We start from the raw sequence: 14587 nt of genomic DNA, 5'->3' as shown, positions 1-14587 counted from the left end.
GTTTGGAATACTCAGTGTATTTTGGTAATGGATAGCGCCCAAGTGCTGAGCACAGGGATTTTAATAACCTCATTGACACCTGTCAGTCAAATATATAATTTGAAAATAAAGACATATGGAAGTTGCTTGTTGACACTTGTTGATAGATTGTTTGACAGTCTGAAGGCAATTTAACTGTGGCAGTTTAACATTCAAACACCACCTCTGAGTGACTGTTTCTTTTAGCTTAAAATTACTATTTTCTGAAGTCTTTCTAGAACCTGAATTTCCACAGCATGAAGTTGTGATGCCAACTATGTATCTCGTGTTTCCTCAGTAGTCCCAAGCAGCACGAAGCGGGTGGACGAAGAGAAGAAGTTTCGGGACTGTGCCGATCTGTACCAGGCTGGTTTCTACAAGAGTGGGGTCTACACCATACATATTAATGCCCAGGAGACCAAAAAGGTGGGCAGCCAGTCAGAACCTCATATAGAGAACGCCATGTGAAAATATCTACCGTTTCATCACTTTAAGCAGCTCTTTGAGCTGTGTTTTAGTATTTAGGGTGTTTTTTGTTACTAGAGTGAGCTTCAACTCTGTCCAAGAAAGCCAAAGACATTGACCTACTTGAGAGCAGCAAGTGAAGTGGGGCTATGATAGTTATTGGCTGCTTCAGTGCTTCAGGAATAATCGAAGGCTCAAAATATACCCTTGGCAGCCTGATGAGGGCCAGGGTTTACAAGAGGGTGGCGGGGGAGGGGGTGAAACAGGTGTTCACCACCTCCACAGGGTGCTGCCAGGCCTCAGACGGATGGCAGGGAGGTACGAGGGGGAGGTTGGCGGAGGAGTGAGGGATGAGGGGGAGAGAAAGGAGAAAGGAGAAAGCCTCGTGTCTGGTTTCGGAGAATAATTCTGTCAGGGGCTATACCTACTTAATTATACCCAGACCGGGCACTGTGTGTTCAGCTGGGGTCTTGTCCGAGGTGATAGACCTCCTACAGACCTTCTCCACTACTCAAACAAATAGCACCACAGCAGATAGATACCCCTGTTATCAGCTTACACAGCGGCCAAGGGTTAAGGGTCATGTTCCATCCAGGTGTCCAGTGGTATGTGTCCTGCTCCACTGGCCCCGTCCGCTTATGTCTGCACCAGGCCTGGGATTGGGGTCACCTCCTGGGAGTTGTTGGAGGATCAGGACACATTGATTACATTTGAGTAGGACTCACAATACTTCGCCCTGATGATACATGAGAAGGACTGTGTGCTGGAACCGATGATTCATAGAAAGGAATCACTAGTTAGGCCCGCTTTATTTTAGAATGGATGGTTCACAACAGCAAATGTAACCTATCATGTCTATATTTGTGCTCTAAATTGTAAGGTAAGAGCATGTGGATTGTGTTTGTAGGCAGCCTGAGAACTTAATGACCATCTGGGAATGTGTGTTTACAGGTGCATTGTAACATGGAGACCGCTGGCGGCGGATGGACGATCATCCAGCGAAGAGAGGACGGCGGCCTGGACTTCCAGAAAACGTGGAAGGAGTACAAGATGGTGAGACGAGAAGAAGAACAAACAGCCCAACTCGAACGCACCACACGCACAAGATAAAGCCATGCCTGAATGAGGAGTCTGTTTCCAACACACATCCTCTGCTACAGTAAATTATAACAAATGGGTATACTCTCGCCTCTCTCTCTTGGATTTAACATGTTGAAAAAGAGTGAGGTAGGATTCCCTTGTATTCTCAAGAGTGGCCAGGCCCTACCCAGCATCACCAGTTGTATCTCTGGTACATCTGTACACAGGGAGGGATTCCTCAGCCCTCGTATTAGAGACTCTAGCTTGGCACGGAATCCAGCCCAACCCTGGGCCTGACACACTGTTGTTATTCATTTCAAAACAGGACAGCAGTAGTCGGAAAACGATACATTTGTTTAGTCTTGCGTAACAGCGAGAGGTGTTGTGATCATCATCGTCCATTCCATACGGGGATAGATATCGACTGGTGTACTAAGAGGCTAAGCTCTGTTTTGCTTTTAGGAGCGATGAGCTACCCCATTGCCATTCCAATTAGCTGTAGCGTATACTAACATAACGTAGGCATCACAGCAGCTGGAGACCAGATTAAATATGGAGGGTGTTTTAATTACCAATCTGAGCACATGGTAACGGGAGGGTAAATATCTGCAGAGGGTAAATATAGATTTGACAAGGGTGAAAAGGGAAAGGTTAAAGAGGTACGGACAGACAGTCCAGCTGGTTAGAAGCAGTGAGGGAGCCATGGCACCCCTAGCCAAGCATGGAGAGCGTGGAATAGAAGTGGCAATGGAATCAGCACGGACCCTAGCACCACCACCGAATACTGGCACACCATCGGTGTGGTCCTTTGCCTCCCTCAGAGGCCCTTCCTTGAAGAGCCTGTTAAGTGATTGATATAGTTTTATTGTGTGATTCAATTCACTGTTGTTGGTCTCTGTGGGCTTTTGCACATAAATTCAAAACACTTGAAGGATTCATAAATCTTTTGGGCAAATTTATTGGGCTATTCCTATTTTGTGGGAAGATGGAGAGCACTCTGGCAGTGACCCCTACAATTAGTCGTCAAGTATGTGATCTTATCACCGTAATGTTTATAAATACATTAGCAGTACTAGATAGAGTATATGTAGCAGGATAACAAATGCGTTCTTTAACCGGTATGAGACACAAATCAATTTGACAATTTGCAATACCTTATTAAGTAAGTATTTGTCTAAGTTAGTATTTGTCAGAATGTATGGCAAACTTTATGAAAGAGCACTTTCTATCAATCTTTATCGTTTTAAGAAAAGGTTTTACTTCTCTACCCAACAATACTTCAAACCTCCTCTCTGAAATCCCTGGTAGACGCATTCAGCCAAGTTTGCGTGTGAATGAACCCTCTGGTGTGGAACATTAAGGGGGAACCACTACTGTTTGAGTCCAACCATCCCAACCACAAGCCAGGTTTGCAGAGGTGAAACGGAATCACAAGGGGAGGCCTTGGACAGCGCTAAAAGGCAGATCAGTCGGAAGTCAGATTGAGTCAGGGACGTGGCCCAGCCACTTTCTCCTTCCACCCACACAGCAGGACATGTCTCAGGCTGGAGGAATGCCCCGTGTTTACTTTCCTCCTTCCATTCTCCTAATCATCGCAGGCTCTCGGCACATCTCCCCCTTCAACCCACCCCTTCCGCAAATCGTTAATGGAACAGTCCAGAGCTCCAGACCAGTCTCTTTGAGCCATCATGTCACCCTAGTTTCTAATTCTCCCCATTGCAGGTTTGTTACTACCGCTGCTGTCAAAAGCACTTCATCTACAATGGGAGTCATTGTGACCCTATCTAAACGTTGTAATTGTTGAGAAGGCGTACGTGGCGCTGTGTGCATCTGTTGTCATTCTCATGGACTGTGTAATAAAGAGGGTTTATTACGAGTTTGGTTTGGGTGGGAATAGGAAGGGTGGAAAAGGTGCTTTGTGTGCCTTTTTTCAGCTGGTCCCAATTTATGCTCTCATAAACAGGGAGGGCTATTCTTGTGCGGTTTCATGCTTTGTGTTGCATTTGTTTAGGCGTCAATCCTGAAGCAGTCATTGATGATGACATCACAAAAATGCTATTAAAAAAATTCCATGGTGGAGAGATTGCATCTTTTCCAGGAAGACCTTGGAAGGGATCGGGATTGACTTCTATCCTGTATCCCGGAATTTACAGTAAGATTCCCTATGGGCCTCAGTGATGACTCTGGCCTCCTCTTTGCTCTTCTTCTTCTGTTGCAGGGCTTTGGGACGGTTTCTGCAGAGCACTGGCTGGGGAATGAGTTTGTATACCTGCTGACCAGCCAGAGGCAGTATGCCCTCCGTGTGGAGCTCACCGACTGGGACGGACACCAGGCCTTCTCCCTGTACGACCGCTTTCACATCGATAGTGAGAAACGCAACTACAGGTACTATTAAAGAGCTGTTTGTATGTGTCTTGATAAGCCTCGAATTCATGTTGCCACTACTGACTGATATCTAAAATGGAGACATTGCTGACATTATGCAGTCCAAATTCCTTCTCATTTAATGGTATCATGTCATAACAGATATTTTACATACAGTAAAGTGTTCCCACAACTGATACTTGGTCCTTGAATAAGGAGTTTAACTTTTTGCTTCTTCCAGAGCGCTAAATATGCTTCAAACTGTGGCAGATGCTTGGATTCGTTAGATTTTGAAATTCATTCTCATTTAACTGTATCATGTCATAACAGATATTTACATACAGTAAAGTGTTCCCACAACTGATACTTGGTCCTTGAATAAGGGGTTAAACTTTTTGCTTCTTCAAGAGCACTAAATATGCAGACGTTTGGATTCGTTAGATTTGGAAAACTACTGGAACATTCCAGAAAGTTTCGTGCAATCAAAGGTCTCTGAGAGGAGATGGTCTGACAATTCCAATTGAGGTGATTCGTCAGATTTGTAGCCCCTTCTGATAAGAAGCTACTTCAGTTTCTAAATGTTATTTTTTCAACTTCAGATGGATTTCTGTTTGTTTTCCGAAGACGTTGCAGACATTTATGCTGCCGGGAAGGGTGCTTCACAGCGTTCAGATGTTTGGACAAAATGGTGTGGTCGGGTTGAGAGTGAGGCGATTGTCATATCTAATTTGTGGAAACATCTTGGATTATGTGACGACAGGATTTACTTTAAAGAAGTCTGCCTCTTAAAGTGTTAGGTGCACACTCTCCAGGTTTTCTCTGTAGGCGACAGAAATGGATTTTACGGTAAAGCTATAGGGAGAGGTCAACCGATTTATTTTGTTATGCGCTGAGACTAAATCCGGGTTTATATGTTCCTTTGTGAAGATTGGATAACTCCATCCCTTTTTACCTCTCAGAGTTTAATACTGACCGCACAGGCACTGACTTCCTTCTCCCTATAGTCAGTATTTGACAAGGAAAGATTTGTTAAGTGCAGAGAAGGACCATGTAGGATACGGTTCAAGGGGGGATAATGCAGGTATGTTTATCTACACTGTATGTATAAAAGGACACTTGAACAGGGATAGTGATTTATTTGCACTCAAAGGATTCTCCCTCCCTCTCTCTCTTTCACTGTTTCCCTCTCTTCCTCTCTCTCTCTCTCCCTCACACACACATACTGTAACCTCTTGCTATTTCGATGGGGGAAACAGTGGTTGTTTGTTTCTTCGGGGCAGGAAGAGGCGTCTTTGAGCCTACAGTGGGCTTTAGTTAAGGGAAGGAAGGCTCGTTGGCGCTCGGAGTGGAGAAATCTAATCGGCCTGCTGTTCACTATAAATATATTTGTTCTGTCAAATAGTTGTGTGATTGCTTCTCAAGAACATTGGCCAAAACCAACCAGGCCACAAACAAAGCTGCCATCTATGTTCTGTTCTCCTCTGCTCTGGCACCTCCACTTCAGAATCCCAAACAATCTGCGACATGTTCTTCAACTTGTATTTATTGTACTGAGAAGCAACAGATTGTAGCAAAAGATAGCATGACGTTTTGGTTTGGTTTTGGATTATTTTGGGCATCGGTGGTGGGGGCCTTACTGGAATAGTACAATCTCCACTGACGCAGACAGACACGTTTGTTAAGACACATGAACGAAAGTAGCATGGTCATGCAACTCACTTACACACACACACACACACACACGCACACGCACACACGCACACGCGCACGGGCACACGCGCACGCACGCACACACACACACACACACACACACACACACACACACACACACACACACACACACACACAGGCACACAGACCTACACGCACCCATTGGATACCGCAGATGGTAATTTAAAGCTGTAGTCCACCGATGCACAAGTGTGCCCATTTATTATAAACAATGTCGAGCTTTGCGAGGAAATGTTTGCTTTACTGCCAGCTCCTTGGTTGCGTCTAAATATAAAGCCAGACGGAAATGACTTGGTTTGAAAGAAGTGCAATTATTGCCCAGAGAAATATAGGATTCTAATCCTTGATCTAAATCATATACAGCATGCACTAATTGTCACATTTATTACTGTCCCCCCTATTTTAATGATTTCCAAAGCACAGAGGCTGAGTAATACTCACCAACACTATTTTATTTAGTATCCAGACAGCATAATAAATACAATATAATAAAGCTATTAAATCAATCCATCGCAATGTAGATCTTGGTTATTCAAAACATATTTGTGAGTAAGTAGTTGGAGAAGTAAGTAAATTGGCCTGGTTCTCTTCTCATGGTGTGACTAATGCCGCGTTCAAGTGCTATTCAGAACTAGGAAACTCTGAAATTTCCGAACTGCAAATTGGTTATAGTTATACACGTGCAGCTTTCAACGAATCAGCAAGTCAGAAATTCAGAGTTTCCTAGTTCCGACTAGCATCTGAATGCGGCAATAGTCATTTCCAGATGACACAGTATTATGGGATTGACGCAGAAGTCTTGGAGAGTCTGTGCTACTCTTCCCTTTTTTTTTGTGTTGAAGCCGTGCTTAAGGATGTTTGTACTGGCAATAGCCTGCATCCATATAAACATGAAAAAAGCATCTTAGTATCAATTTTACAGCAAGGGAATACAGTGTTTGTGAAAATATTTTCACTTGTTCTGTCTTTTAAATATGAGTCCGTGTGTGCAGCTAACTTTCTTGTTCCCTAATGCTTTTCTCCCCCGTATTTTCCCATTATGTAAGGTCTTATTTTACCCCAAAAGGACAATGCCTACCATGCCCATATTACAATATACTTTAAACTGGCATCAACAATGCTACTCAACTTATACTTTACAAATACCGTTGAAATTGCTGAAAGAGTATTTACGGGCTGACCTTGTAACTCATAACTACACAGCTCCCACTGAACCATGCTTGAACAAGCTTGTAAAATTTTTTTTTTTTTTGGGGGGGGGGGGGTGTTTCGCTCGATTGTGAATCACGTTTCTGCAATTGCTATAACCTATGTCTCTCTGTAAACAAATACAAAGGAACAGTCTATAAAATTGACTGAAATTGTTAGCTTGGTGAAATAGTGGGTTGCAATTGAAATAATGGGCTGTACAGTGATTTAGTCATGACCTGCGAATGGCATTGATAATGATGTCCATCAACACATTCGATCGATAACACTAATTTATCAACATTTACAGTATGGGCCTCAAAATGAGTCTTATTAGAGAAAGATGGCGGGAGGAAAGAGCAGGGGAAAAAATACAGACTGATAGAAAGAGCAAAAGAGGGAGAGTGATCAGAAAGATGGGAATAATTACATTCCTACTGCAGAGGGGCAGGGAGGGGAATAGAACAAGCATTCACACTGCCAATCTGTGGACAGATCTTATTCATTATAGATTTGTGTCTAAGATCATTTTGAAGGATAGAAGAGGGCGAGGAAAACGATAGTTATGGTTGTAAGTTGCTTAGAAGGTTTGCTGTGAAGCAAAACATCAGTGTTGTTGCAAAGTTTAACTTACAAACGGATAGGAACTTTTGTTTCCAGAACTGGTGTGTGTGTGTGTGTGTGTGTGTGCGTGCGTGCGTGCGTGCGTGCCTGCGTGCGTGTGTGTGCGCGTGGTGGCCTGGGTGGTCAGGGAGAGTGTTTCCGGGGGTCGGCCAGGCATGAGATAGTGCCAGATACATGTTATTTCTCAGGGGTCAGAGCCATCAGTCAGGGGTCAGAGTTGATTATATGACACAGACTACAGAAGGGCTTTGACCAATGGCTTACATCCTTTTCAACACGGATCTGAGTAGTGGCCCTGTACCACAGTGGTCCAGGGGGATCATTTGACATATTAACAATTCATATTGAAGTGTTGAATTATGTAACTGTTTAGTCTACTTGCTAATCCTTTATAAGCTATTTAGAGTTTCCTTAACTTTCAAATGCCCTTAGGTGTACTAACTACAGTATAAGTTATGATTATTTATTTTACTACATTATGAATAGAATCTTTGCAAGGATTCAAATTTCATGTTAGTTTCTGCTTGCATGCACCATGCTGTATTTGGGTCTGTAAATGTGTGTATTTTATTGCAGTTGTGCCTTAACGTTGCATGTGAGGATTTAAGTATTGAATAAAACCATCATCTCCGGAACATTTTGAAATCGAACTATGTTAAAAAGCAGTGTGGGAGTTACTGAACACATGCACGGACACGAGTGAGGTTCACAGCTCAACGCTCTCCTCCGCATGTGTGCCGAAATCCTCTCCGTTGGAGAAAGGCCCTATTATGTTTACTCTTCAACTGACTGTTAAAATCTTTATTAAATATCCTTCCTCTTCAAGCCAAGCTCCCTAAATCCTGGGATTTCTCCATATGGTAATGGGGAATCTCCCTGGTGGAATCAGACAGTACCCTCAGATGTATTTGACGTGGGGGATTTGGAGAAGGACTTGGCAAAGGAGGGATTCTCTAGCTCGGCTGTAACCCCTCTGTCCTAGCCTTACACTGAGATGGGATCCCTGATACCCCTAACTCCTGAAGCTCGGTTTACTCATCCAACACGCATCCGCACTGCATTCTGACTGATAACCACAGTGCAGTGGGGAGGCAGCAACGCTGAATGCTATCTGTCCGTAAATCAAATGCTAAGGTATCTGAATACAACGTTATGTTGTGAAGCTAAAATCTAAAGATGATTTAGGTGAGAGGCGGTAGTATTATTCTGATATTTTATTAACCTTTTGTTGGGTTGCGGTTTAAGGTTTTAGTTTAAAGAAATTAACAGGGATGCATACAGTATGATCTACCTCAGTGATGATAATCATTGGCAACTTGTAAAGTAAAAAATGGTGAGTGTGTGTGCACATACGTGTGTGTGTCCATATGTTCGTCTGTCTCTGTGATGACACCCAGCGGCAGGCGAGCGAATGGGCTACAGCCAGACACCTCTGGGTAGGACGTGGTTCATTGGGCATGGTGATTAACCTCTGCTTTGAGCCAATTAGGCTGCAGTTCAGCAGGCTAATGACTGCCAGGTGTGCGACAGCATGTGCTGCCTGGACCTCAGTAGGTTTGGTCGTCTCCAAACTCCTTCTCAGACTGGGATAAAAGGAATGAAGCCAGCATGCTAGGTTGAACTGTGTCAGTCAAGAGAGGAAAGAAGTCCATTTGAAAGACTGACACAATTCTTTCTATGTCACACACATACAAAATAAACTTTTGTACAGGCAGACATACTGTAACAAACGTACACCTGTAGGTTACATGTTAAAATGTGCTTAAAACATCTCTGGGGGAATCCCTTCAGAATGTAAGTACATAAAATAAAGTAAAACAGCAATATCCCCCATTTGGGATAACACGGGGCCTTTTGAAATGGGACATGGCAAGCAGATAACAGACGGGCTGTGGAAGTGTCAGTGGGGGCCATTCCACAGTGTGTTTAGCCACAGTCTGATACATCTCACTGGTGCGGAGGAGAAAGACATATTTATGATTTTCTTTATTTTGCAGTGTTTAGGGATGAATGCCACCTTCACTGAGAACCCCTGATGTATGGACCCCTATGGCACACAGGACTTATGGTACTTTGGGGAGTGGAGGTCTCTGTTAACTTTAACTGTCGCTGGCTGAGCCTGGGTGGTTTGATACAGCCTTACAGATACAGGAACTCAATTACTATGTTGTTTTATGTTGCATACATGCAGGTATTAGGTAGGCCTAACTCAAGTGGTTGAAACAAAAGAGAAGTGAGATTGATGGAAACAATTCTATCTTGATACTACATCATGATGTAATTCAGCCTAGAATGAGCAACATCTACATAGTTTGTATGACCAATATAGCCTCGCAGCCTAGCTGTAAAGTGTTATTGACAGTGGAGGCTCCTCATCCTACTCGATAAATTTGATTTTATATTAAAAAAGTTGTCCTTTTTAGATAAAACCATAGTAAATATATTCACGTCACCATATAGCTGATTAAAACACACTGTTTTACAATGAAGGTCTACATTTCCATCCTCCTCCGGGTACATTGACTTAACTACAAAAGGCTCATGGTTCTCACCCCCTTCCATAGACATACATTGTAATTATTACTACTTCCGGAGGACGTCGTCCAACCTATCAGAGCTTTTGCAGCATGAACTGACATCTTGTCCACCCAATCAAAGGATCAGAGAATGAATCTAGTACTGAAAGCTTAAGCTAAAGATAGCTAGCACTGCAGTGCATAAAATGTGGTGAGTAATTGACTCCAAGAGAGAGAAAGATATAAGTTCTGATCAAATTAATTTATTAAAACATGTAGGAGAAGAAGCAGAAAGAAAGAGAAAGAGCTAGCTAAAAAAATATTATTTTTTAAATCACTTTTACTTTTACTTACTTAGCTAGCTAATGCAGCTAGCTAATGTAGCCTAATCAAACACCCGGCTCAAACAGAGACTATCCAGCACTGGAACTCTTCCAAGTCAAGGTAAGCTTTTTTTAAAATTAATTTATTGTCACCGGGGCCTGCCGTTGTAACTGCTAAATTACTTACTGTACACTGTACTACGTGATTGTAGCGGGAATACTAATGTGTTACTTCTAATAGCTATGTTGACTATGAGGGCAAAAGGCTCAAATTTTGAGCCCAACATTTTTTGGGGGCTTGCCTGTTTTGCATGCTAGCGTCCCACCTGGCCAAAAGCCAGAGAAAATGCAGAGCGCCAAATTCAAATAAATTACTATAAAAATGTAACTTTCATGAAATCACACATGTAAGATACCAAATTAAAGCTACACGTGTTGTGAATACAGCCAACATGTCAGATTTCAAAAAGGCTTTTCGGCAAAAGCAAACAATGCTATTATCTGGGGATAGCACCTCCGTAAACAAAAGAGAGAAAACATATTTCAACCCTGCAGGCGCAACACAAAACGCAGAAATATAAATCATGCCTTACCTTTGACGAGCTTCTTCTGTTGGCACTCCAATATGTCCCATAAACATCACAAATGGTCCTTTTGTTCGATTAATTCCGTCGATATATATCCAAAATGTCCATTTATTTGGCTCGTTTGATCCAGAAAACATTGGTTTCAACTTGCTCAACGTGACTACAAAATATCTCAAAAGTTACCTGTAAACTTTGCCAAAACATTTCAAACTACTTTTGTAATACAACTTTATGTATTTTTTAAAGTAAATAATCAATGAAATTGAAGATGGGATGATCTGTGTTCAATACAGGAAGAAAACAAACTGACGCTGCCTTTCTGGTCACGCGCCTCTAACAGTACACTTGAAGTGACCCTCTTTTTGAACAGGGCTACTTCTTCATTACACAAAGGAATAACCTCAACCAATTTCTAAAGACTGGTGACATCCAGTGGAAGTGGTAGGAACTGCAAGAAGGTCCCTTAGAAATCTGGATTCCAAATGAAAAACCATTGAAAAGCGAGTGACCTCAAAAAAAAAAAAAGATCTGAATGGTTTTTCCTCTGGGTTTCGCCTGCTACATAAGTTCTGTTATACTCACAGACATGATTCAAACCGTTTTAGAAACTTCAGAGTGTGTTCTATCCAAAACTACTAATAATATGCATATCTTATCTTTTGGGGATGAGTGGCAGGCAGTTGAATTTGGGCATGCATTTCATCCGGACGTGAAAATACTGCCCCCTGTCACCAAGAAGTTAATACGTGTCACATATCAGTTTGCAAACAATGTAAAACAAAAGATATATCATTAAGTTAATAAAGCCGCATACACACATGGTCTCTTTTTTGTTTCGTTGAGTAAGGCAGCTCCAAAATGCAGGTGTTTCAGCCTAGCTCAGTGCTTTCTGTGGTGGGGCAAGCCAGCAGAGAATACAGAGTGTTACGCCGTGACTGGCTCAGTGTTCTGTCACTCATGGGGACACTACGTCACCACCAAGTCTAAGGGTAGAGCTAGAAAATTCTAGCCCTTTGGGTGCTGCCATAGAGTTACATTAGAAGTGCCCATCCAAGAAGGCTCAAGGTCATTGGCCACAGATAAAATGACGTCAAATCACGTTACATGTATAGTAACTTTGATTGGACTGATTGTACTCATGTCAATACCATACTTTCAAAATCTTAGCTAGCAGTCATCATCATGACATTTAATGGTTAAAGACCTGGAGAATAAACACTCCTCCTCACAGCTGCTAATTTCCCTTAATGTTGATGATGTGGTTGTTACTGACAAGAAGCACATGGCTGAGCTCTTTAATCACCACTTCATTTAAGTCAGGATTCCTACTTGACTCAGCCATGCCTCCTTGCCCGTCCAACATTTCCTCATCTCCTACCCCTTCTAATGTGACTATCCCCGATGCCTCTCCCTCTTTTCCCCTGCCCCGCTGCAAAGTTTCTCCCTGCAGACAGTCACTGAGTCCGAGGGGCTAAAGGAGCTCCTTATTAAACTTGACCCAAAAAAAACATCTCGGTCAGATGGTTTAGACCCTTTCTTCATTAAGGTTGCTGCCCCTATAATTGCCAAGCCAATATCCAACCGTTTTAACCTGTCTCTCCTTTATGGGGAGGTTCCCTTTGCTAGGAAAGTAGCCACGGTTCATTATTTATTTAAAGGAGGAGAACAAGCTGATCCTAACTGTTAAAGGCCTATTTCTATTTTGCCCTGTTTATCAAAAGTGTTGGAAAAACTTGTCAATAATCAACTGACTGGCTTTCTTGATGTCTACAGTATTCTCTTGGGTATGCAATCTGGTTTCCGCTCATTTTATGGATGTGTCACTGAAACCTTAAAGGTCCTCAATGATGTTACCATTGCCCTTGATTCTAAGCAATATTGTGCTGTTATTTTTTATTGACTTGGTCAAAGCTTTTGATACGGTAGACCATTCCTCCTTGTGGACCGGCTAAGGAGTATTGGTGTCTCTAAGGGGTCTTTGGGCTGGTTTGCTAACTACCTCTCTCAAAGAGTGCAGTGCATAAAGTCAGAAACTCTGCTGTCTCAGCCACTGCCTGTCACTAAGGGAGTACCCCAAGGCTCGATCCTAGGCCCCACGCTCCTCTCAATTTACATCAACAACATAGCTCAGGCAGTAGGAAGCTCTCTCATCCATTTATATGCAGTTGATACAGTCTTATACTCAGCTGGCCCCTCCCCGGATTTTATGTTAAATGCTCTACAACAAAGCGTTCTTAGTGTCCAACAAGCTTTCCCTACCCTTAACCTTGTTCTGAACAGCTCCAAAACAAAAGTCATGTGGTTTGGTAAGAAGAATGCCCCTCCTCCCACATGTGTTATTACTACCTCTGAGGGTTTTGAGCTTGAGGTAGTCACCTCATACAAGTACTTGGGAGTATGGCTAGATGGTGCACTGTTCTTCCCTCAGCACATATCAAAGCTGCAGGCTAAAGTTCAATCTAGACTTGGTTTCTTCTATCGTAATCGCTCCTCTTTCACCCCAGCTGCCAAACTAACACTGATTTAGATGACCATCCTACCCATGTTAGATTATGGATACATAATTTCTAGAGCGGCAGGTAAGGGTGCTCTCGAGCGGCTAGATGTTTTTACCATTCGACCATCAGATTTTCCACCAATGCTCCTTATAGGAGACATCAGTGCACTCTATACTCCTCTGTAAACTGGTCATCTCTGTATACCCATTGCAAGACCCACTGGTTGATGCTTATTTATAAATCCCTCTTAGGCCTCACTCCCCCCTATCTGAGATATCTACTGTAGCCCTCATCCTCCACATACAACACCCATTCTTCCAGTCCCATTCTGTTAAAGGTCACCAAAGCGCACACATCCTTGGGTCACTCCTTTTTTCAGTTCACTGCTGCTAGCGACTGGAATGAGCTGCAACAAACACTCAAACTGGACAGTTTTATCTCAATCTCTTCATTCAAAGACTCAACCATGGACACTCTTGCTGACAATTGTGGCTGCTTTGTGTGATGTATTGTTGTCTCTAACCTTCTTGCACTTTGCGCTGTTGTCTGTGCCCAATAATATTTGTATCATGTTTTGTGCTGCTACCATGTTGTGTTGCTACCATGAGGTTGTTACAGTGCCTTGCAAAGGTATTCATCCTCCTTCGCATTTTTCCTATTTTGTTGCATTACAACCTGTAATTTAAATTGATTTTGATTTGGATGTCATGTAATGAACATACACAAAATAGTCCAAATTGGTGAAGTGAAATGAAAAAAATGACTTGTTTAAAAAAATAATAATAATAAATAAACGGAAAAGTGGTGCGTGCATATGTATTCACCCCCTTTGCTATGAAGCCCCTAAATAAGATCTGGTGCAACCAATTACCTTCAGAAGTCACATAATTATTTAAATAAAGTGCACCTCTGTGCAATCTAAGTGTCACATGATCTCAGTATATATATATATACCTGTTCTGAAAGGCCCCAAGAGTCTGCAACACCCTTAAGCAAGTGGCCAAGACCAAGACCAAGGAGCTTTCCAAACAGGTCAGGGACAAAGTTGTGGAGAAGTACAGATCAGGTTTGGGTTATAAAAAAATATCAGAAACATTGAACATCCCACGGAGCACCATTAAATCCATTATAAAAAAATTGAAAGAATATGGCACCACAACAAACCTGCCATGAGAGGGCCACCCACCAAAACT

At 42.5% G+C, this 14587-nt stretch overlaps 1 protein-coding gene across 2 annotated transcripts in view; it reads left to right on the top strand.

Moving 5' to 3' along the window:
- The window catches only part of LOC139373388 (angiopoietin-1-like), a 58180-nt gene that overhangs the window by 31961 nt on the left and 11632 nt on the right, over positions 1-14587 (top strand). Inside the window, exons 5-7 of one of the 2 annotated variants that reach the window (XM_071113836.1) lie at positions 320-444; positions 1435-1536; positions 3782-3948. In XM_071113836.1, coding sequence (XP_070969937.1) covers positions 320-444; positions 1435-1536; positions 3782-3948 — 394 coding nt within the window. Of the gene's footprint in view, positions 1-316; positions 445-1434; positions 1537-3781; positions 3949-14587 lie in introns of both variants that reach the window. The other variant, XM_071113835.1, reaches the window with a different exon arrangement.

Source organism: Oncorhynchus clarkii, chromosome 18 (genome assembly GCF_045791955.1).
Source record: "Oncorhynchus clarkii lewisi isolate Uvic-CL-2024 chromosome 18, UVic_Ocla_1.0, whole genome shotgun sequence".
Classification (NCBI taxonomy): domain Eukaryota; kingdom Metazoa; phylum Chordata; class Actinopteri; order Salmoniformes; family Salmonidae; genus Oncorhynchus; species Oncorhynchus clarkii.
The sequence above is the reverse complement of the archived record's forward strand: the minus strand, read 5'-3'. Positions and strand labels throughout refer to the sequence as shown.